This window comes from Emydura macquarii, unplaced genomic scaffold (assembly GCF_026122565.2).
Source record: "Emydura macquarii macquarii isolate MOO-44397 ecotype Brisbane River unplaced genomic scaffold, CSIRO-AGI_Emac_v2 contig_480, whole genome shotgun sequence".
Classification (NCBI taxonomy): domain Eukaryota; kingdom Metazoa; phylum Chordata; order Testudines; family Chelidae; genus Emydura; species Emydura macquarii.
The window spans coordinates 85,003-108,832 of record NW_027130617.1 but is presented as its reverse complement, the minus strand read 5'-3'; the positions used below and the strand labels follow the sequence as shown (position 1 = coordinate 108,832).

General features: G+C 45.6%; 1 protein-coding gene across 1 annotated transcript in view; it reads left to right on the top strand.

The window, feature by feature from the left end:
* The window catches only part of ASPM (assembly factor for spindle microtubules), a 44,754-nt gene that overhangs the window by 16,442 nt on the left and 4,482 nt on the right, over positions 1-23,830 (top strand). Inside the window, exons 17-22 of the mRNA XM_067538286.1 lie at positions 692-886; positions 1,895-6,514; positions 8,544-8,710; positions 9,459-9,618; positions 10,950-11,159; positions 11,574-11,723. Coding sequence (XP_067394387.1) covers positions 692-886; positions 1,895-6,514; positions 8,544-8,710; positions 9,459-9,618; positions 10,950-11,159; positions 11,574-11,723 — 5,502 coding nt within the window. The remainder of the gene's footprint in view (positions 1-691; positions 887-1,894; positions 6,515-8,543; positions 8,711-9,458; positions 9,619-10,949; positions 11,160-11,573; positions 11,724-23,830) is intronic.

Below are 23,830 nucleotides of genomic sequence, written 5' to 3'. Positions count from 1 at the left end.
CAAGGCTGCAGGATTTCACCAGCCTTCATTACCAAGCATGTAGTGTAATGCGTCTTTTTTGGGGATCCTTAATATTGAAGTTAAAAGCTAGAACTACTGCTAATATCTGAAATTAGAATAGCTGAAGAAAGTGAATAAAGAGGCCAGATTGGCCAAGGGGAGAAGGCAAGAACATAGGAGGTACTAATTATAAGGATTTATCAATTGAAATCTATAAGATCTGTTTCAGAAAAGTTGCTTCCAGTAACAGGAAGAGACGAAATAACACATCTTCTCACCTAAGCTAAAGGAGTGAGGGAGGGACTGAAATATGACCACTACATATATTTTAACCAGCTTTTGTTGTTTGTGGGAAACGGTCAACCTTCGTCAAATTTCTGAAAATAACTATAAACAACACGGGAATTTTACTAATTAGCATTCATGTTTTAAAATTGGGATCATATTTTGATCCTGAAAAGCACATGAAGCTTAGTTGGAAATGTGTGTTTGAGGAAGAAATAAACATGGTTACTCAACCTAAGATACAGTCAAAAGTGTGTTCTTGTAAATATTTTTTTATTTTATTTTAATTTTAATTTACAACTGACACGCCTGTGACCACATTTTCCTTCAAGAAAGTATGGAGGCATAGCTTTTGAGTATCTACTCCTTTTTGACTAAACTTTCAATGGAAATTCACTCCTTGCAGGAAGAAGACAAAGCTTCTCGGATTATTCAATCAGCTGTAATAAATTTTCTGTCTCACCGACGCATCCAGAAAAAAATTAATGCAGCAATTTTCATTCAGAAACACTGGAGAAGATATTTAGCGGAGAGGAAAACTTTGAAATTAAAAAAGGCCAAACTGGAGGAAACTAAAAGTGAATCAGCTACAGTCATCCAGGTATGATTAGATTATCTGGAATTACCTCGCAATGAAGCCTTTTAAAAGGAGCTTCTCCCCTACTTTAAAGGTGAAGGAAAAAGCACATTCTAATGTCATAGGTTTTACTGGTGGCATCACAAAGGCTTAAAGCAGTATATTTTCTGCCTTCAGTAGCTGCGGACTTAACTACCCGGAATTCTAGATCTATTTCCTTTTAAAGAGCCAAATGTGACATTAGAAGCAATAGCAAATACCAGCATTATGTTTTCCATTGGTGCACCTAAGAGTTTAAAATAGTGGTTCCTAAATTTCTGATCACATGGTGCTGTTTCATTTCTTTTCCAGCTGCTAAATAGTACTGAACTTGAAAATTCATTAATTTCTTAATATTACTTCTTTATATAAGCAACTGCTGTAGATGCCACAGAGATGCTTCATTTTAGTGGGAGTGTAAGTAATTATCTACTTCCTCATTCCTGATTGTGCTAATACACAGGGCATTTTCTGTCTTAAGATGTGGTACATACTTTGAATAAGTATGAGAACCCTTTACTGTTGCTTTTAATTCAGAACTCTTTTATAAAAAATAATATATAAGTAAATAACCAACGATAACTTGTGGACTTCACCCCAAATGCTAGTTAAACTTTTTGTAAGAAAACTCTGGGACTTTGTGTTAATTCTCAGCTTATTGCTTAACAGTTTGAAAGGGAATCTTAACTACTTTCATAGACTCACCCTTTGGCACAGAATTGGTATGTAAAAAGAAATATCCTTAATGAATTTTGTATTTGTGCTAATGAAAAGAGTTCTGGGCCATCAGTCTGGGATAAGGTAGGAGTGAACAAATTGAAGCCCACAGACCAATAGTCCATAAACTGAGGATTAATATTGAAAGTGGCAAAGCTTTTTTTTTTTATAAATAGGAAAAGTAACTAGCTCTTGAGGTGAAACTTCTAGGCTAACTTGAATATTAATATAATCACAGTTTAATCCATAAATGTTTCACTCTGTTCTCTTCTGCAGACTTACTGGAGGAGATACTTGGCTAGAAAAAGATACCTGCAGCTAAGATACTATGCTATCCTTGTGCAATCGAGGATAAGAATGTTGATTGCTGTTGCTGCATATAAACGACTTCTTTGGGCTACTGTTACAATTCAGAGACATTTGCGTGCTTCTTTGGTGGCAAAACACGATCAGCAAAGATATGAAACTTTAAAGGCTTCGTCACTTGTCATTCAATGTGCATTTAGAAAATGGAGAAAATACAAAATTCAACAGAAAATTAAAGCTGCGGAAGTGTTGCAAACTGCTTTCCGAAAATGGCAAACCTCAAAGTTAGCTAAGAGAGAGAGAGCTGCTGTTATCATACAGTCTTGGTATAGGATGCATAAAGATTTGAAGCAGTATTTACATGTTAGACAAAGTGTTATCCAGATTCAATCCTGGTTTAGATGTGTTCAGACTAAACATGTTTATGAGGAAAAACGGGCATGCGCACTGATGATTCAAAAGTATTACAGAGCTTATAGGTTGAGAAAAATTCAAAGAGAAAACTATTTGCAAAGATGTGCAGCTGTTACAGTCCTGCAAGCTGCTTTTAGAGGCATGAAAGCTCATCTGTTATATAGACAAATAAAAGCAGTCTGTGTTGTTCAATCATTTTGGAGAATGAGACAAGAAAAGCGAAGATTTTTACTCATGAAGCAGTCTATTGTTATATTACAGTCACACGTGAGAAAATATCAACAACTAAAAAGATACAAAGAGATTAAAAATGCTGTTTGCATAATTCAAACTCGATACAGAGAATATATTGCTACTAAAAATGCTGTCACTTCTTTCCAGAAAATACGTCTGGCTGCTATCGTGCTGCAATCTGCTTACAGAAGAATGCGAGCTAGGAAAGAGGCCTGCATATTGAGATCTGTGGTGAAAATTCAGTCAAATTATCGTGCTTATGTTGCCCGGAAGAGATTTGAAAATTTAAAAGCTGCTGCAGTGAAGATTCAAGCTTTTATAAAAATGACACAAGCATGTAAACGTTATTGTGCTTTAAGGGAGGCAGCACTCTATGTTCAACGAAGATATCGTTCCCAAAAATACGTCCTTCAACTTAAAGAAGAATATAGGAAACTGAAGAGAGCTTGTGTCAGAGTTCAAGCTGTAATACGAGGATATCTGGTCAGAAAACAAGTACAAAGATGGAGAGAGGCTGCAACTTTGCTCCAGGCTTACTACAGAATGAAAAGGCATAGGCAACACTATTTAAGGGTGTATAATGCTACTGTTCTCATTCAAAATCATTATTGTGCATACCAAGAGCAAGTCTGTCAGAGGCAGAAGTTCTTGAAAGTCAAAAGGGCAGCTGTCTGTTTGCAAGCAGCCTACAGAGGTTATAGAGTACGGAAAATGCTTAAACTTCAGTATACTTCCACTGTTAAAATCCAGACAGCTTTTAGAGCTCACGCTGCAAGAATGAAATATAAAGCCATGATTCAAGCCTCTGCTGTGATTCAGAGGTGGTACAGAGCCTATAAAACCGGTTACAAAGTGAGACTGAGCTTCTTAAAAACAAGATCAGCTGTGCTTTCTCTTCAAGCAGCATTTCGTGGCTGGCAAGTACGAAAACAGGTTCAAAGGCAACGTGCTGCTGCAGTTACAGTACAGACTGCCTTTAGAAAGTTCATGGCTCAAAAATTCAGGCTTTTAAACAATGCTGCGCTAATTATCCAGCAGCATTATAGAGCCAGTATTGTAGGTAGAAAACAGCGGCAAGAATATATGGAACTGCATAATTGCATTGTACAGCTCCAGGCAGTTTGGAGAGGAAGAACTGTGAGAAAACAAATTCAAAGGAAGCATCAATCTGCAGTAATCATACAATCCTATTACAGAATGCATGTAAATCAATCAGAGTTCAAAACTTTGAGACAAGCTGTCTTAGTGATTCAGAAACACTACAGAGCCTACTGTATGAAAAAGGAACAACGTACTCTTTATCTAAAAACAAAAGCAGCTGCCTTAGTCTTGCAAGCTGCTTTTCGTGGGATGAGAGTGAGGAAACAATTATGGGACCTAAACAAGGCTGCTACTATTATACAAGCAAGCTACAAATCCTATGTAGTAAAAACAAAATACACAGCACTTAAAGCTGCGACTATCATACTTCAAAAACGGTATCGTGCAATTGTTCAAGCTAACGATCAAAAGCAGAAATATCTGTCTTTAAAGAATGCAGTTGTTAAAATTCAAGCTGTTTATAGAGGCATAAAAGTAAGACAACAAATTCACCGCATGCATCAGGCAGCTATTTCTATTCAAGCCATGTTTAAGATGCATCGTATAAACATTAGATATCGTGCAGTGAAACTAGCAGCAATTGTAATTCAAATTCGATATAGAGCAGTTTGTCAAGGGAGAGTGGAATGTAAAAAATACCTTGAGCTACGGAGATCATCCCTTATCCTTCAGGCTGCCTACAGAGGCATGAAAGTTCGAAGAAAGGTAAGAATTATGCATCAGTCTGCAACAATAATACAGTCATATTATCGAATGCACAGACAACAAAAGGATTTCAAAAAGTTATGCATGGTAACTAAACAGATACAGCAGTTGTATCGTGCTTGCAAAGAACGAAATGTTCAAGTACACAAATACAGGATTATGAAGAAGGCCGTAATACGTATCCAGGCTGTGTCTCGTGGTATGCAAACAAGGAGACATTTGAAAACTATGCATGTAGCTGCAGCCCTTCTTCAAAGGAGATTTAGATCCTTTCTTAAGAGGAAAAAATATATTTCTCTTAGGGCTGCTACTGTTACAATTCAGAGAAAATATAGAGCAACGACACTTGCAAAGCAACAGCACCAAGAATATCTTCATCTCCGGAAGGCTGTTGTTACCATACAGTCTGCTTATAGAGGTTTTGTGGTAAGGAAAAAGATGCAGCAGATACACAGGGCTGCTACAGTTATCCAAGCAACTTTAAGAATGCATAGAATGTATATTTCCTATCAATCTGTCAAACTTGCTTCAGTAACTATACAACAACATTACCGAGCTTACAGGGAGGGAAAACGTGTGAGAGAAATGTACTTAAAACAGTACAACTCTGCTTTAGTTCTTCAGGCTGCCTATAGAGGAATGAAAACAAGACAGCTTATAAAGAAAAAACATAATGCTGCAACCATAATTCAAAGCAGTTATCGAATATACAAGCAAAGGTGTTACTACAAAAAAGTACAGTGGGCAACCCAAATAATACAGAGAAAATACAGGGCCAGAAAGCTGAGAGGAATTGCAGTACAGCAGTACTCTTCAATGAAGAAAGCAGCAACTTGCATTCAGAAAGCTTTTCGAGAGATGAGGGCAAGAAAAAAACATCAAGAAATGTGCCAAGCTGCTGCTGTTCTTCAGAGGCGTTTTAAAACATTTAAACAACGACAAAGGTATCTTTCCCTTAAAGCTGCTGCTGTTGTCCTTCAGAGAAGATACAGAGCTTTAATTTTTGGAAGACAGCACACTCAGGAATACCTTTCTCTCCGTAGAGCAGTTATTCGTATACAGTCTCTGTACAGGGGTATTCAAGTACGAAGAAACATTCAGCAAATGCATTTGGCTGCCAGCACGATCCAGTCAGCTTTTAGAATGCATAAGATTAAAATTTCCTACCACAGAATGAGAATTGCAGCTATCGTCATACAGAATTATTACAGATTCTATGTTAAAGGAAAAGCTCAAAGGAAGATATATCTGACAATTCAGAAATCTGTGCTGGTCCTTCAGGCTGCTTATAGAGGCATGAAAGCACGACAAGAACTGAAAATCATGCATGCATCAGCAACTGTTATACAGTCTCTTTATCGTATGCACATACAGCATAATTATTATAAACAGTTATGTTGGGCAGTCAGAGTTGTACAGCAAAGGTTCAGAGCTAACAGGGTAAGAGAAGCTGAGAGAAAAAACTATATAAAAATTAAAAAGGCAGCCCTTTGTCTTCAGTCTGCTTTTCGTGCCAAAAAAGCTAGGCAGTTAGCTACAGCCATACTAGCTGCACAGCACATTCAGTCAGTCTTCCAGATGTACTTAGAAAGGAGACGTTTTCTTAAGAAGACCGCAGCAGTAGCAATTCAATCTGCATTCCAATGCCATAGAACAAGGACTCGCTATAAAGCAATTCAGGATTCAACAGTTGTGATTCAGCAGTGGTACAGAGCCTGTCGAATGGCTCATTTACAGAAAGCTGAATACACCACCCAAAGGCAAGCCATAATAATTATTCAGTCTGCCTATCGTGGAACAGTAGCAAGAAAAATAGCAAAGCAAAAACGTGCTGCAAGAAAGATTCAGTCTTTTCTTCACATGGCTGTGCATCGTAGAAAATTTGTTCGACTCAGAGGAGCAGCTGTTACGTTGCAGACTTACTATTTGATGAATAAAACCAGATTACAGTACACGACATACAGAAAAGCAGTATTTGTATTACAGCAGCACTACAGATCTCATTTAGCTATGAAACACCAACGAGGAGCTTACTTAAAAACCCGGAAGAGCATAATCATTATACAGTCTAGAATCAGAAGATTCATTGAGCAGAGGAGATTTCAGAAAATTAAACAAAGCACAATAACAATTCAGGTACATGTGAAAGTACAATATGTGTTGTGTTGTGTGTATACCTGATTAACACTAACATCTGATGACACACACTGTAATATAATTTATTGTATTTAAAAACAAGACCAGAAGTATAGTACTGGATGCCAGTATGTGCTAGGGTGTCTGAAGCATGACTGATGCAACTGCTATAACAATCAGCAACAGTCTGAAAGGTGACTTTAAAAATGGCATTGTTGTTTCTCATCCAAAATGCTCCTTTACAAGTAGTAATTTTTCCTAAATTCTAGCCCTACAAACTCAACCTTTAGGCTGTGAAAGTCAAGTCTGTGTTTTTCCTGCTTGTGCAGGCGACAAAGATTCTGCAGGTTAAACTGCCCTCGCCTTCAGCTGGTTTGCACAGATGTGACTAATGTAACTTAAGTTTTTTACTGATTTGAGAGGGAATAGAAGCCAGCTCATTTACTTAAATGTGTGGGCTCTGGAGTGGAAGTAGAGTAAAAGTAGGAACTTATTTTGTCAAAGTGAGAAGCTATGACAATATACATAGAACAAAAATGAGAAGATGCCATTGTCTCTCTCAGCCCTCTTTAAAGGCTCTCTTAGGGTGAGGGTGAGTAAATGGCTGATCTTGGTCCCTTTTAAAAAACTTATTAACTTTAGATGTTAGCGGGCCCTGACTGGTTTTTTTTTCTTTTTTAATGGAGAAGTCCCACCCGCTCTTCAGATTGACTTATACATCAAGGGGGTGGGGAGCAGCTGAACATCAAAGGGGAAGAAGGTTTGGTCCATGAATCCAGAGAGAGACCCAAGGATGGGAGGAAAAACACTCAGAATCCCAGTCTTCCCTCTGTCAGTGACTGGTCAAAGGGCTGCTGGGAGAGAGTAGAGAATGCTGCTCTTGGCTCCACAGACAACAGTGGGAAACTAAGTACCTAATTTGGGTTAATAGTAACTGATGTCGGAGCTCCCTTGTGGTTCCCCCCCCCCCCCCCTTTTTTTTTTTTTTTGGTTGGGTATGTGTGTCTCTACCTCTAGGCTGCTTGTTTGTGGAAAGAGCTGCAAGTGATTTTTTTTCCTAGTCCTCATAGCTGTCTTTATTTTTTGGGGGTGGGGATGCTCCTAGAACTGCCTTAGCTTCCTGGAGTGGGGGATGCTAAGATGCTCTTTCCCTTTCTACATTTCTTTCCTCTTCACCCCTCAAAAAGGGGAGTAGGAATTTGAGTTTCTCATAATGCTCTAGATTTTTGCTTGGGAGAAGAGGGGGAAACCCTCCCATTTATTTTTCAGTTGCTGCAGATCCTAAGAGAGTTTCTGCTGCCTTATCTAACCCCACCTACTGATGTGCAAGTCTACCTAGACAGGTGGCTGGGCTTTTGTTTTAAAAAAAGATAGTGTGTCAGGTGAGAGATCCTAAGCATTCCAAATTCCCATAATATATATGCAGAAATATTTGCTGATTGGCCACTTATGAAAAATGAAATTGATGAGTAGAGCCACAGTTTATGGTAACAGCAGATGGAAAAATTAGATACGAACTATGAAATATACCATGGATTTAGTCTGAACAGTACCTTCAACACAAGTTTCCAACTCTGTAGATAGCAGTGCTACAGAGCCTATCACCTTTAAAATATTGAACAGCAAAATGCCTTCTGATGAAAACAGCTGCAGTTAGGTTTCAGGTTGTTCCAGGATTATCTTTAAAATCTATAACTTTTATCTTTAATTCATAGTGGGATTTTTTTTCTCTCGCTGAAATTTACATTGGTGGAGATATGTGTAATATTTCCCAGCTTATACTTTCTCTCTTGCTGTGTGAAGGAAGAACTGATTATACACAAAGTGCTGTCAAAGGCTGAAAGTAAAGAAATTGATGAGATTTTTTTCCTTCTGTGTAGTAGTCTTGTGTGCAACTTGTAATAAGATTTAAAAAAGATATTCAGGCAGAAGTGACTAGTTTTATGGGGGGGAGGGAGGGTGGGGGGGGGGAGGTTTCTATTTTGTCCCGTTAAATACAAAATTAATTGATTGTTTCTATGTTTGGTAGGCTTTATTTAGGGATTTTAAAGCCAGACAGTTGGCTGATAAAATGAGAGCTGCACAAACAATTCAAGCTTGGTTCAGAAGATACAGAGCACGAAAAGAATATATAACTGTGGTAAAAGCTACATGTGTCATTCAAGGTTATTTCAAAACCAAACAGCAGAGGACCTGGTAATGTACTATGGTTGTATGACCCACATAATCTTTTCATGGTCTTTAGCCATTTATTGTTTTATGACTTAGTACTGCTTTGCATGCTGGCAAATCTCTGGATTCTTGGGCCCGGATTCTGCAAAGATTTATGTATGTGAGTAATCCATTGGCTCCTTGGGTCTAATGTGCATAAAGTTACTCACATGTTTAGGTCTTTGATGGCTGGGGTTTAATTTTTGTATTTGGTGTGACTTCTGTGTTTGTTAATCTTGGGAAGACGGAAAGGGAGAGTGGGCTGCTGGTAATTGACCTGCTTTTATTTTCATATGTGAAGTCTAATTTTACTACAGTGTTTTCTTCTCAAGAGTTAAGTTTGAGTTTTGAAAATGCCAGAATGAGAAACATTTTTTTCTGTTTTTTAATTAAAGACATAATATTCTTCTCCAAAGTCAAACTTATTTTCCTGTTCTACTTATTTGTCTTGAGACAAGATGTAAAAATTTTCAGGTCACTTTTCACTGTTTTACTCCAGTGTTTCATGTTTCCATTGATTTTAACTAGTCCTGAGCCTTAAGAGCTGGGCCAGTGTTTTATTTACACACTGTGCGTGTAAACTAAAATTTCCGTGGATTTGATAACTTTCCAGTGAATGCCACTTTACTTGCTTATCTTCTGCTGCTCGCAAGAAATAAATGCAAATAAAAATTTCTCATTTTTAAAACTCATATTGAGTTTTTAGAAAAACTAAAATGTTAATTTGCATTAGGTTTCTGAAGATGAAGGCCTCTACAGTTACCATTCAAAGGAGATGGAGAGAAACCCTTACTGCAAGAACAATTCTGCAACAGTTCCTAGCAACGAAGGAAGCTGCAGTTAAGATTCAATCATCTTACAGAAGATACAACAGTAAGAAACTGATTAAAAAGGTATTTCACTCTTAAATTCACTAAGACATAGATGGTGTTGAAGATTAAATATTTTCCACATGCGTAGTAAACTTTGTGTAATGTACGCAGCCAATAATTTAGCTTTCTTTCTACAAAAGCGAGCCTGTTCATCACCTTTAATACATAACTATTTTTTACTCAAGTTAACTTTTCCTAAAGAAATTCTTGGTTGGTGTCCAGTTTAAAACTATACTATATTCATAAAGAAAATTACTTTAAAAATGTTAGTTAAAAAGAGAAGTACTTAAGTCAGAAAATGCCAAGGTGAAGTCCCCTATGAGGAAAGCCTTAAGAAAGTGCTTAACTTTTGACATTGTGAATAGTCCCATTGAAGTCAACAATGGAACATGGTCAACCTTCACTGTAGTGGCTGCTGTCTACCTTACTTATAGTACTTTCTGCTATTTTAAAAAAAGATTTGTCACCAAAACATTGTGAAGTATGGAATGGGAAAAGAGAAATAAAACCTGAACTAAGATTTGATAGAGTTGGGAATGACACATAAGAAATGTATCACAGATTTTTTTCCTTTTGAAGTCTTCCATTTGCCTAATGGTCCAGCTTTCCTTTACTTTGAGAGCTAACAAGATCCAAGTCACTCAAACTATGCCAAATATTGCATTTGCCTAATCTTCGCTTATAAAAGTAAGAGCTGTGCTTTAAATACAGTAGAACCTCAGTTATGAACACCTCTGGAATAGAAGTTGTTCGTAACTCTGAAATGTTCGTAACTCTGAACAAAATGTTATGGTGGTTCTTTCAAAAGTTCACAATTGAACATTGACTTAATACAAATTTAAAACTTTTTACTATGCAGAAAAAAAATGCTGCTTTCCCTTAATTTTTTTTTGTAGTTTACATTTAACACAGTACTGTACTGTATTTGTTTTGTGTGTGTGTGTGTGTGTGTGTGTGTGTGTCTGCTGCTGCCTGATTGTGTACTTCCAGTTCCAAATTAAGTGTGTGGTCAGTTCGTAATTCTGAGGTTCTACTGTAAATGTAATAAATTGTCTATTGCCATCATGGGCAAATTGCTTAAAATAAAATCCATTGCCAACATTTTTAAGTCCTTTAAGGATGGAAAATAACTCTGTTGTGAATACTCCTACTGCTATGAATTAATTCTATTTATAACATGCTGAGGTGAATTTAAGTAAGAACTTTATAGACTCCTTAATTTTATTTTTGATCCTTGGCCACTTCTTTCCATCTTAGAATAGATGGTAACATGATAAACATGAAAATCTAATGTACTTTCACTCTGACAAGAAAAAGCACACTTGATTATCAACTCGCAATTCATCTTCTAGAAGCAGCAAGCTGCATGTTTGATTCAGGCAGCTTACCGAGGCTTCAAAGAAAGATGCAAGTTTCTTCAACAAAAAGCTGCTGCTTTGGTCATCCAAAAACATATACGAGCTAGGAAAGAAGGAAGACTTGAATGCATAAAATATGTCAAAATTAGAAAAGCTGCTATTAAACTGCAAGCATTTATCCGGGCATGGTTAGTAAGAAAAAAGGTAAGTGTATTTTTAAGTGCTATAACTATGTGGACATGATGCATAAATTCCTAAATTTCATATTCTTCATTATTAAAACAGGAATTTTTGATGTTTTTAAGAGCATAATGGTCTACCAGGATATGAGGTTTCCTTGTCTCCAGTTGAGGTGATAGTGTCTTATACTGCTTACATTGTAGGGTCACAGACACTTTCTGAAATATTATCCAATCCTGGACATAAAGTTTGATTAGGCATTAGGCTACTCAGTTAATTATGTTTATAGTGAAAAAACTGGTTTCAGAGATTACACTAACCCCACCTATTTTTATTCCATTTCTGAGTTTTAGTTAGCATAGATTATGATTATACTGTAGCAAACACTAACTCTGGATTTGATTATTAATGCTACTTCCTGACTGTTTCTTTCTACAGATTTTAGACCAGAAACAGAAGAAGCGGCTGCTTTGTTTTTCAGCTGCTGCATATCATCATCTCTCTGCTATTAAAATTCAGAGAGCATTCAGAATTCACCTTGTATTGAAACATGCAGAAACGCAGATCTCTTCTGTCATATATATTCAGGTTAGCATTATTGGCGGGGAGGAGCTGTTGCACGCTACTTATTCTCTTCGATGCACTTTATTTCTCTTTTTACTTTAAAATGCTATATCAGTAGAAAGCTATTTTCGTTGTGGACATAAACAATGAGTCAAGCCCGGTTAAATGCAGAGGCCACAATTTTATTTTAAAACTATTGCCTAACTGGAGTAATCACCAAACTACCCTGCAGGGTTGTTGTTGTTGTACTGTCATCAACCATCATTAATGGCCACATTATGGGTATGAAGGCCATGTCCTCTCTACACTCAGGTTTGCCAGGAGCCCCTGACTGGAAACCAGAGTCCTGACCCACTTCTCTCTCCTACCTCCAGCGCTGAGTAGTGGAGATGAAATGGAGTCACAAGCTGCGTGAGACATGAAGTTATACCCCCTAAACATGCAAGAGCATGCTCAGGACCATATGCAAGCAGCTCCAACTAAGTTACAGGGACCTCTTTCGGACACTTTCTAACACAGGGATAATCAATTCTTCTTCTTCGAGTGCTTGCTCATGTCCATTCCACAGTAGGTGCGTGTGCGCCCCGTGCGTGGTTATTGGAAAATTTTTACCCTTAGCAGATCCCATAAGGCTGGCTCTGGTGCCCCCGGAGCCCCACGCACATGTCACGGTATATGATGTGCTGCCCGCCCTACATCCCATCAGTTCCTTATTTCCACCACTGACGCTTACTGGAACTGCATTCTTGCTTGCTTTGGTGAGTGCCTCTTAGCTGTAGCCTTTGTTTTATAAGTACTTGTTAAGTAGTTGTTTAGATAGTTCTTAGTTGTTGTTGTAGTTGATAAGGTAGTCCCATTAGGGATGTTCACCGGGCGTTGGGTTATGCCCTGATTTCTGGGCTTTAAGCCTTGTAAATCCCGTGGGAAAGCCTTCTCAATTAGCGACCCTCACAAAGACTGCTTAAAGTGCCTCAGGAAGTCTCATTGAAAGGACAAATGCTGCATCTGCAAGGTGTTCAGACCGAGGACTCAAAAGGAGTGAGAGATCCATCTGAAGGCCTTGTTAACGGAGGCAGCACTGAGATCGGCATCAGAACTGTCCCACTGCCTTTCGGCACCGAGCACTGGGTCAGTGCAGAGTGCTCTGCTGGCACCAACTTCATCGTGGCACCAGACTTCCTCTTCACCAAGGAAGAGCTCTAGAAAACAATGTCCGGCAGATGATCGCTCCCCCATGCAGAAGAGATCTAAGGACATGGGTCGAGCTCTGGGGCATCTCAGAGCCAGTGCATCAATCAACCTCTGCAGGGGCAGGTTTTGCCTGGGACTGTGAGCCCTTCTGCAGAGCATCCCTCGTCTCCAGACTGCGGAAGGGGACCGCTACATCTTGTGCTGGAGGCGCTTCAGGCAGCAGCTGACTAGTTGGCCCTGCCTGTCCCATGCACCCCCTTGGCCCAGACGGAAAGGGCGACAGGTAGAACTCCTGCATCAAGGGTAAAACCCCCAGTGGGGCCCCCCAGTGACTGCACACTTCACTGGACCCCCGAGGTACCTCTCTGCAAAACGGGTCACCATGGAGGAGATTGATCCCACCGAGATGCCGATCCCCTGGGGTGCGTTCTCCAGCACTGGGGTCGTCTCCTGGGGCAGATCACTAGTACCGCAGGAGTCCAGACAGCCCAAATTGTCACTCACGATTGCCGGCACCGAGGGCAGTGGCATTGATGAGTCGATGCAGATCCCACTCGGTATCAAGCAGGTCTTTCCCATCTGGGGCCAGGCATCATTCTAGGTCACTGTCACCAATGAGTTTGCCCATGCATGGATGGTGCAGAACCCAGTCGCTGGCATCGTGGCACTCACCTAGAGAAGACCCCCACCAACAGTGGGCTTCAGTATCAAGAGGCTCCCAGTCGCCCAGATGCTGCTTCCGCTCTTACAGAGGATGTTCCTCCTCACCGAGTTGGTCCAGGCAGCATCCTCACCGGTCTCCAGACTCGTACTCCCTGTTACCAAGACGTTGGTCAAGGGAGCGCTGGGATAAGAGGCGCAGATACCACTCCCTCTCCCCTTGGTACCATGGTATGAGGAGACGGTCAAGCTCTGGACGATGCTAGTCTCTGGCAGGAGGGTCCGGTGATTCCAGGAAGGGAAAGGACCCAGTGGCTCCCCTAAGCAGCCTTCCCGACCCGAAGGACAAGGGCAAGGTCCCTGCCTGCACCCTCTAGTGTGCCTCAGGGCTAATGGCTACCCCAATGGCACTACTGGAACCCCTGTGGGTTACAGATACCCTCAGGTCCCTACTCCCTGGTCTCCTCAGGGAAGCAATCAGGGCCCCGAGCACTGCCGGTGGAGGCTCATGACTCCGAGTCAGGGGAGGAGTCAGACCTTACGGAGGCTACATCTGCAGGGCCTCCCACACACTTAACAAGTGCCAGCTCCTCTGCTCCCGCTCCCCTCCCCCTGGCACCGGGTCAGTCATCTTCTTCCTCTCCAGACGAGACACTGGTGGCAGGCCCATTGGCTCCTCTGGATGACTTCTGAGTGCACCAGGAGGTCCTAAAAAGGGTGGCCTCCAACCGTGGGCTGAAGGTGGAATTGCTGCAGGAATAGATGGACCTGTTTAATGTAGTGGCGGCAGCAGCACTGTCCCAGTTCGCACTGCTGATGCACGAAGGGGTCTGGCAAACTCCATCATCTTTGCACCCGACCTCGAAGAGGGTGGAGAGAAAGTATTACGTTCCTGTGAAAGGGTTTTAATACTTGTTCACCCACCCTGCACTGAGCTCCCTAGTGGTGGAGAAGGCAAATGAGAGAGACAGGTAGGGTCACCCTGGCTCAACGACCAAAAACAAAGACAGCAAGAAACTAGACTTGTTTGGGCATGCATTTTGATGATGCGCACAAGGACAACATTCCAGCCTCGCACCTGGATCCTGCATCCCCACCTTTCCTGAACCATCTCACTCCTTTCCTCCTGGCCTAGGCCCATATAGCATCGGACTGCTGGGTCCTGGGCACCTTTAGAACGGGCTGTACCCTCTAATTTTCCTCTCCTCCTTCCCGCACCTTCTTGTCCCCATCCCTCTTCAGGGACCCCTCTTATGAGCAACTCCTCTTACAGGTGCTGCGCAATTTTCTCACACTGGGAGCCGTAGAGGAGGTCCTGCTGGATATGAGAGGATGAGGTTCTTCTTCGAGTGATTGCTTATGTACATTCCACTATAGGTGAGTGCATGCCACCATGCACGGTTCCAGAACTTTTTCTCCTTAGCAGATCCCGTAGGGCCAGCTCTGTTGTCCCCTGGAGTCCCGCATGCATGCCACGGTATATGAGGCACTGCCGGCCCTACGCCCCCTCAGTTCCTTCTTTCCGCCCGTGACGGTTGCTGGAACTAGCCTTGCTCTTCGCAAGTACCATTCCCCGTTGTTTGAACTTTGTTACTTTTAATACCTTAGTTAAGTAGTTGTTAGTCTAGATAGATTAGAAGCTCTGAAGGGCTTAGGGTGCCTGGGCCATGCCTGGGTCACCTAGCTTTATGCCATATGCCTTCTGTGGGAAGGCTTTCCCGCTCAGCAACCCCCACGACCGTTGCCTTAAGTGTTTTGGGGGAAGAGCACAGAAGAGAAAAATGTAAGGTCTGCAGGGCTTTTAAACTGAGGACCCAAAAGGACCGAGATATTTGGTTGAAAGCCACGCTAATGGAGGCAGCGCTCCGTCTGGCCTCCGAGCCGCCCCGATCCACCTCAGGGCCGAGCGTGCGCACCCCTGGCACCGACATCAACTCAGCGCCGAGAGGCATCCCCGGCACCGAGGAAGAAGAAGCGCAGTGCACGGAGCGCGAACACTCCCCTGCGCCGCCGGTAAGGGCAGGGTCGACTGCGGAGATGCACCAGCCACAGCTCGTCGAATCCTCTCTGGTGCCTGCATCTCCGAGCAGGGAGCCTCCTGTGACTCCTGGGAGTGGGAGAGTGCTCCTGCCGACGCCGTCGACACTGGAGGCTTTTCAAGTGGCAAGAGCCCTGCTGGCCTTGCCTACGCCACGTCCGCGCGCCGCCCCGCCCCCCGCCAAGGGAGAAGGGGCTGGTGTCCTGGGGCACACCTGCACTGGGTCCTCAAAAGGGTGGTGGAGACCCCCGACAGGGGTGGAAAGGTCTCCTGCCAGACGGCTATCGGGGGTAGAGCGAGGACGCTCCCCTAACAGTTGCTCCAAGTATACCTCATTGAGCTGATCCCCGACACCGGAGGCAGCGCAGACAAGGCGGCACTGCTTGAGGCCTGCCGTGCGGCATGGGGACAGTTCTAATTCTCAATCCCCGGTACCAAGGAGGTCGCCCACAACGAGGCGGCACAGAACCCGGTCGTTGTCGGGGAGCCTGGCATCGAGCAGTTCACCCGCACCAATACGGCGCAGTACCTGGTCACCAGTGTCTGGTTCGTCACTGCGAAGCTCCCAGTGGCACCGCTCTCGTTCCCCTACAGACAAACGGCACTGAAACTCGTCGGTGCCGAGAGGGCGTTCGATGACATCGAGCTCTTTGGAGCGTGCCTCCACTCGCCGGCACTGATCGCGGAGACGGAGGCAGTCCTCGTTGTCCTCCACATTGGAGGTGTCAAGAGGATGGTCCCTGGCACGGAGCAGCACCAAGGGCCAGATGCGGGCTCGGCACCACCGCTCCAGTGGCTCGGGGTCCCGAAAGGGGGGCAGCCGTGGGGACACTCGTAAGGCCAGCCGACGCCCCTATGAGACACCTCAGCTGGTGCTGCAGCCAGCTCCTGGTTGGCCATAGGGTCAATGGCTGCAGCAATGGCTTTATTGGGGACCATGGGGCGTCCAGATGGGACCGGGGCTGCAGTCTGTCGTATCATCGGGGGTTCAGTCTGCGCCTCCCGCGCTGGACAAAGTCCATAAAGACGATTCCTCGGACGAAGAATTGGACCCAGGGGAGGAACCCTCCAAGGGTGCACCCGGTCGTCGGGGGGAGGGAACAGCCACAGGTCACACCTTGGCAGTCGTCCTCCTCCTCCCTAGAGGAAGCAGCCTCCAGGGACCACATGGCGCCACTGAGCGATTTCAGAGCACACTAGGAGCTGTTTAAGAGGGTGGCCTCTAACTTACGGCTGGAGGTCAATGAGTTAGTGGAGGACGAAGATACCCTCTTCAATGTGCTGGGGGCAGAGGCCCCAGCAAGGGTGGCTCTGCCCGTCCATGACAGGGTCCTTAAAATCGCCAAGGCTCTATGGCAAACCCCTGCCTCGGTCGGCCCTACATCGAAAGGGGCCGAGAAAAAGTATTATGTCACGGCCGAGGAGTTCGAGTTTCTATTCACCCACCCGGCCCCGGAAGCCCTGGTAGTAGACGTGGCCAACCAGCGGGACAGACAAGGTCATCCGAGGTCCATTCCCAGAAACAAGGACAAGAAGAAACTGGACTTGTTCGGGAGGAAGGTTTATTCAACGGCATCCCTGCAGTTGAGGATTGCCAACCACCAGGCCCTACCGGGCAGGTACAATTCTAACTTGTGGGACTCCCTCAGACGGTTCGCTGAGGCCCTGCCCCAAGACCAGGCCACAGACTTAGCCACTGTCCTGGACGAAGGAATCGGGCTAGGGCAGCACTACAGATGTCCAGTGATGCTGCAGACTCGGCGCATAGGGCAATGGCCTTCGCCATCGCCATGAAACACTGTTCTTGGCTGCAGTCCTCGGGGCTGTTGCAGAAGGTGCAGCAGTACAGTCAGGACCTCCCCTTTGATTGGTCAGGCCTGTTTTTGTATCGGACCAATGCGAAGCTGCACGGTCTTAAAGATTCTAGGGCCACACTTCACTACCTGGGCCTGTACACACCCCAGGAGTCCAGGTGGCAATCACGGCCCCAGGTGCAGCAGCAACCAAGGCCCCCGCCTAGGCCCTTCCAGCCCTACAGGGACAGAAATAGGGGGTTTAGAAGGCGAAATCAGCCCCCTAGCTCATCCTCAGCTTCCCACTGCCTCCCTGTATCCACCCCTCCCTTCCTAGACAGATTAATGCCCTTCTACGCAGAATGGGCAAGCATCATGTACTGTTGGGTCCTCGGGATAGTCCTTTTGGGGCTACTCCCTACAATTTATATCTACCCCCCCCTACAACTCCCGTCCCTCTTCAGGGACCCCTCTCACAAGCAACTCCTCTTGGAGGAGGTGGATGCCCTCCTTAACCTAGGAACAATGGAAATGGTCCTTCAAGGCAGAAAGGGGTAGGGGTTCTATTTGAGGTACTTCCTCATCCCCAAGGCGAAGTGGGGGTCTGAGACCCATATTAGACCTGTGTCGTCTAAACAAATATATCAGACAACTCAGGTTTCGCATGTTCTCCCTAGCTTCCATCATACCTTCCCTGGATCCAGGAGACTGCCCTCTACCTCAAAGACGCATACTTCCATTTGTCTATCCTCCCCAGCCACAGGCGTTTCCTCTGTTTCCTGGTGGCTGGCTCCCACTACCAATTTACAGCCCTACCCTTTGGCCAATCTTCAGCTCCAAGGGTGTTCACCAAATGCATGGTAGTAGTGGCTGCCCACTTGAAATGAAAGGGGGTGCAAATTTTTCCTTACCTGGACGACCGGTTGATCAGGGGCAGGTCCAGGTCCCATGTGCAGGACAGCATGACCCTCACTTGCTTGAAGTACAGCAGGCTGGGACTGCTCAAAGTCCACACCAACCGTGGTGCAGCACATAGAATTCATTGGGGCCACCCTGGACGCTTCCCGGGCCAGAGCCTTCCTCCCCCAACCACGTTTCGAGGCGATGGCCTCTATCATCTCCCAGCTGCACCGGTGCCATATGAAAACAGCAAAGCACTGCCTACAGCTGTTAGGCCACATGGTGGCCTGCATGTACATAGTGAGGCTAGCTCGCCTGAGGCTCAGGCTGCTTCAGGCATAGTTGGCCTGGGCATATGTCTCGAGCAGATACACTTTGGATTGGGTGGTCACAGTTCCCCTTGCTGTCCTAACCTCCCTAAACTGGTGGCAGACTCCCAGGGCGGTGATGAAGGGCGTCCCGTTCAGGGAACTGATCCCGTTGGTCACTCTAATCTCCGATGCCTCAGATGTGGGATGGGGAGCCCACATCAGCGCCAGCCTAGGCACTCAGGGGCTCTGGGCAGGGGAGGAGAGGCGCCTGCACATCAATGTGAAGGAGCTCAGGGACATTCGCCTAGCGTGGAAGGTGTTCCTCCGATTCCTGGTGGGCAGCGTGGTACAGGTGCTGACGGACAACACTGCAGCCATGTTTTATATAAACAGGTAGGGGGGAGCGTGCTCCTCGGCCCCCCGCCAGGAAGCCATCCACCTGTGGGACTTCGCTGTGAGGCACAACTTCCATTTCTCACCTCCCAGGTGTGAGGAACGATGAAGCGGATCGCCTCAGCAGTTCGTTTCTATCCCACCATGACTGGTCGTTGCTCCCGAAGGTCATGACTACGATTTTCCAGAAGTGGGGTGTTCCCGTTCCAGGCTGACGCGAATAGGTCCAGTTAGGGAAGTGCCCGAGGTTCTGTTTGCTCCAGGGTCTTGAAACTGGATTGATATCCGACGCGTTCCTCATTGACTGGACGGGAGCCCTCATGTACGCGTTTCCATACATTCCGCTGCTGCCTAAGGTTGTGTTTAAAATCAAGAGGGACAGGGCGTATGTCATACTCATTGTTCCAGCCTGGCCGAGACAGCATTGGTTCAGCATGCTGCTGGAACTTTCGATTGCCCCACTCCTGGAGCTCCAGAGATGGCACAACCTTCTCTCCCAGGACCATGGTTGCCTGTAGCACCCGGACCTGGACTCCCTGCACCTCATGGCCTGGAGGCTCTGTGGCTGACGGACCTGCGCTGAGCAGGCTCTCTCTCCCTCCCTCCAACAAGTCCTGCTGGGCAGCAGGAAACCTTCAACACAGGTCGTGTATTGGGCAAAGTGGGGGCAGTTTACTTGTTGGGTGGAGTCCCGGGGTATTCTGCCAAGTCAGGTGATCCTGGAGTACCTGCTCCAGCTAAAGCTCCAGGGTCTGGCGCTGGCCTCCATGAGGGTTCATCTGGCAGCCATTTCAGCCTTCCATCATCCGCTAGAGGGGAGATCCCTGGTCTCCCATCCCATGTCAGTCAGGTTCCTCAAGGGGGTGGAGAGGCTTTATCTTCAGATCCGTGGCCCGGTGCCTCCCTAAGATCTCAACCTGGTCCTCTCGAGACTCACAGGGGCCCCCCTTTGAACCCATGACTTCATGCCCTCTGCTCATGCTTTCATGGAAGGTAGTCTTCCTGGTGGCTATTACCTCAGCTAGGAGGTCTCTGAGATTAGGGCCTTGACCTTGGAGCCCCCTTATACAGTATTCTATAAGGATAAGGTGCAGTTGAGGCTGCATCCAGCCTTCCTGCCCAAGGTGGTTTCCCAGTTTCATTGTAACCAAGATATTTTTCTCCCTGTGTTCTTTCCCAAACCGCACAGTTCTGAGGAGGGGAGGGGAGGAGATGGCATACGCTGGACGTGAGATGAGCCCTGGCCTACTACATCGAAAGGACAAAACTGTTCCGAAAATCGACATAGTGGTTCGTCGTAGTGGCGGACCGGATGAAAGGCTCACCGGTCTCCAACCTGTGCATCGCCTCTTGGATCACATCTTACATTAAGCTCTGCTACAAGCAGGCGAAGGTGTCGCTTCTGGATACCATCACAGCTCTCTCTACCAGAGCTCAAGCCGTGTCTACATCCTTCCTAGAGAGAGTGCCCCTGCAGGACATCTGCAAAGCTGCCACCTGGTCGTCAGTGCATATCTTTGTGGCCCACTATGCCATGGTCCAGCAGGCAAGAGAAGATGCTGGATTTGGCACAGCCGTATTGAGGGCAGCTCACCGGTAACTCTGGCCCACCACCAAAGGTATGGCTTGTTAATTACTTATAGTGGAATGAACATGAGCAATCACTCGAAGAAAACAAATTTACTTACCAATAACTGATGTTCTTCGAGATGTGTTGCTCATGTCCATTCCACAACCTTCCCCCCGTCCCCACTACCGGAGTTGGCAGAAAGAAGGGACTGAGGGAGCATAGGGCCGGCAGTGCCTCCTATACCGCAGCATGTGCGCGGGACTCCAGGCATGGCAACAGAGCCAGCCCTACGGGATCTGCTAAGTGGAAAAAAGTTCCGGGAACTGTGCACGGTGGCATGCACTCACCTATAGTGGAATGGACATGAGCAACACATCTCTAAGAACATCAGTTACTGGTAAGTAACCTTGGTTTTCTACTTCCGATATTTCCGAAGACTCAGACCTATCCTGGATCTGCGGGGCCTAAACAGGTACATCAGAAAGCAAAAATTCTGCATGGTTTCCCTGGCCTCTATTATCCCCTTCCTGGATCCAGGAGACTGGCATGCAACCCTCGATTTGAAGGACACACATTTTCACATCGATCTTTCCAGGTTATAGAAGGTTTCTCAGGTTTGTGGTGGGGGTTTCACACTACCAGTTTACAGCACTCCCATTTGGACTATCGTCAGCCCCGAGGATGTTCACAAAGTGCATGGCAGTGGTGGCTGCGTATCTCAGACGTCGAGAGGTACAGATCTACCCATATCTGGACGACTGGTTAATCAAAGGTAGGTTATATCAACAGACAGGGCGGGGCTCTTTCCCCAGCCCTCTCTCTGGAGTCATTAGGTCTCTGGAATCTGGCGATAGGCCACGATTTTCATCTGGTGGCCTCTCACCTCCTTGGTATCAAGAACACCACAGCGGAACAGCTCAGCGGGTCCTTTGTACCTTCTCACAATTGGTCTCTCCACCCATCAGTTGCTCACATGATCTTTCAGAGGTGGGGTTTTCCTAAAGTGGATCTTTTCGCCTCCATGGTCAACAAGAAGTGCAGCCAGTTTTGCTCCTTTGAGGGGCGGGATGAGGGGGCCATGTCAGATGCCTTCCTCATTCCCTGGTCGGGCGGGCTGCTGTATGCCATCTCTCCCATTCCGTTAATACACAAGGTCCTATTAAAGACCAAGAAAGACAAGGCGAGGGTCATTCTTATTGCACCCGCATAGCCTAGGCAGCACTGGTTCACGACGTTCCTGGAGCTGTCGATCGCCCCTCCCCTGGAGCTACTGTGGTGGCACGACCTACTCTTCCAGGACCAGGGGTGCCTTCTGCACCCAGACCTGGAGTCCCTCCTCCTGACAGTGTGGAGGCTGAATGGCTGAGTTTGGAAGAACAAGCTTGCTCATCTCAGGTGCAGACTGTGCTGATGAGTAGCAGAAAGCCCTCCACGAGGGCATCGTATTTGACCAAGTGGAAGAGGTTTACTTGCTGGGCGGTAGAGCGGCAAGTTAGGTCCCACCAGGCGTCGATCCAGGTGGTTCTAGACTACCTGTTGAACCTCAAGCTTCAGGGTCTAACTACTGCTTCGCTAAAGGTGCATCTGGCTGCCATCTCAGCCTTCCATCGCTTCATTCACAGGAGATCAGTTTTGTCTCATGGTATGGGATCCCATACCACCCTAGAACGTGTATTTGGTCCTCTCTAGGCTCACTGGGGCGCCATTTGAGCCCATGGCAACGTGCCCACTTCTGCTATTGTCATGGATGGTAGCCGCCTTAGTAGCTATCACATCAGCTAGGAGGATGTCTGAAATCAGGGCACTCACCTTGGGGCCGCCCTATACGATTTTTTATAAGGATAAGGTCCAGCTGAGGCCTTACCCGGCCTTTCTGCCCAAGGTGGTATCACAATTCCACACCAGCCAGGACATTTTCCTGACTGTGTTTTTCCCGAAGCCACATGCTTCCAAAGAGAAAAAGAAATGGTATACACTGGATGTACGCAGAGCCCTGGCTTTCTACTTGGAGAGGACAAAGCCATTTTGTAAGTCCACACAGTTGTTCACTGCGGTGGCTGAAAGGATTAAAGGCTTACCTGTCTCGTCACAATTAATCTCCTCCTGGATAACCGCCTGCATACACTTCTGCTACGAGCAGGCAAAGGTGGTTCTTCCGGCGCTCACTCCACCAGAGTATAGGTGTCTTCTGCAGCATTTTTGGCGCTGGTGCATATGCAGGACATATGCAAAGCTGCTACATGGTCGTCGATTCATACCATTACGTCCCACTGTGCCATTGTGCAACAGGCTGGGGTGATGCCAGATTCGGTAGGGCGGTGTTGCAGTCAACTAATCTATGAACTCTGAACCTGCCTCCAAGGTACTGCTTACAAATCACCTACTATGGAATGGATATGAGCAAGCAATTGAAGAAGAAAAGACTGTTACTTACATTGTAACTGTTGTTTTTTGAGTTGTGTTGCTCATGTCAGTTTCATGACCCGCCCCTCGTTCCCACTGTTGGAGTTGATGGCAAGAAGGAACTGAGGGGGCGTAGGGCTGCCAGTGCCTCATATACCACGGCATGTGTGCGGGGCTGTAGGGGTTGCCGGAATTGGCCCTACTGGACCTGCTAAGGGGAAAAACGGACACACGGAGCACGCACACACTTACTTACTATGGAATGGATATGAGCAACACATCTCGAAGAACAAGTTACAACATAAGTAACAGTCTTTTTTGTCAAGGTCCAGACTCCAGAGAAAATACAAAAATAATAATGATGATGATAATAAGTAAATAAAAAGATTTCACAGTCCATTCAAAAACATCTGGCAGTTTGGATCTGACTACCCCTGTTCTAACCCAACCAACTACATTGGGACCTCCCTAAATTGTGACAATTGTAATTTAACCCCCATAAAACAAGACTTGGGATGCTGAATGGAAGGTGGTAAAATCCATATGGCAAAACAGGCAAATTTACTATATAAGAAAAATCCTTTCTAGACTCTAAAACTGGTGATCAACTTAGCCCCCAGCATTTGAAGGATACCCTGTAACTAGATTAAGGTTGGGGCTAAAACAGGGATTCTAAAATGGCTACTTGGCTATGTTGCAAACTAGCAACCTCTCCCCATCCAGCTGTTCCAAGTGAGAGCTAATCATGCAGCCCTATTACTACCATCACAGTCCAGTAGCATTCCTCCCCCTCACCAAGGGTTTCTTCAGGTGCTCCCAGCCCCATTGAAGTCGCACCCTTGCTAGCATTGTGTTAAAGTCCTGATTTTGCA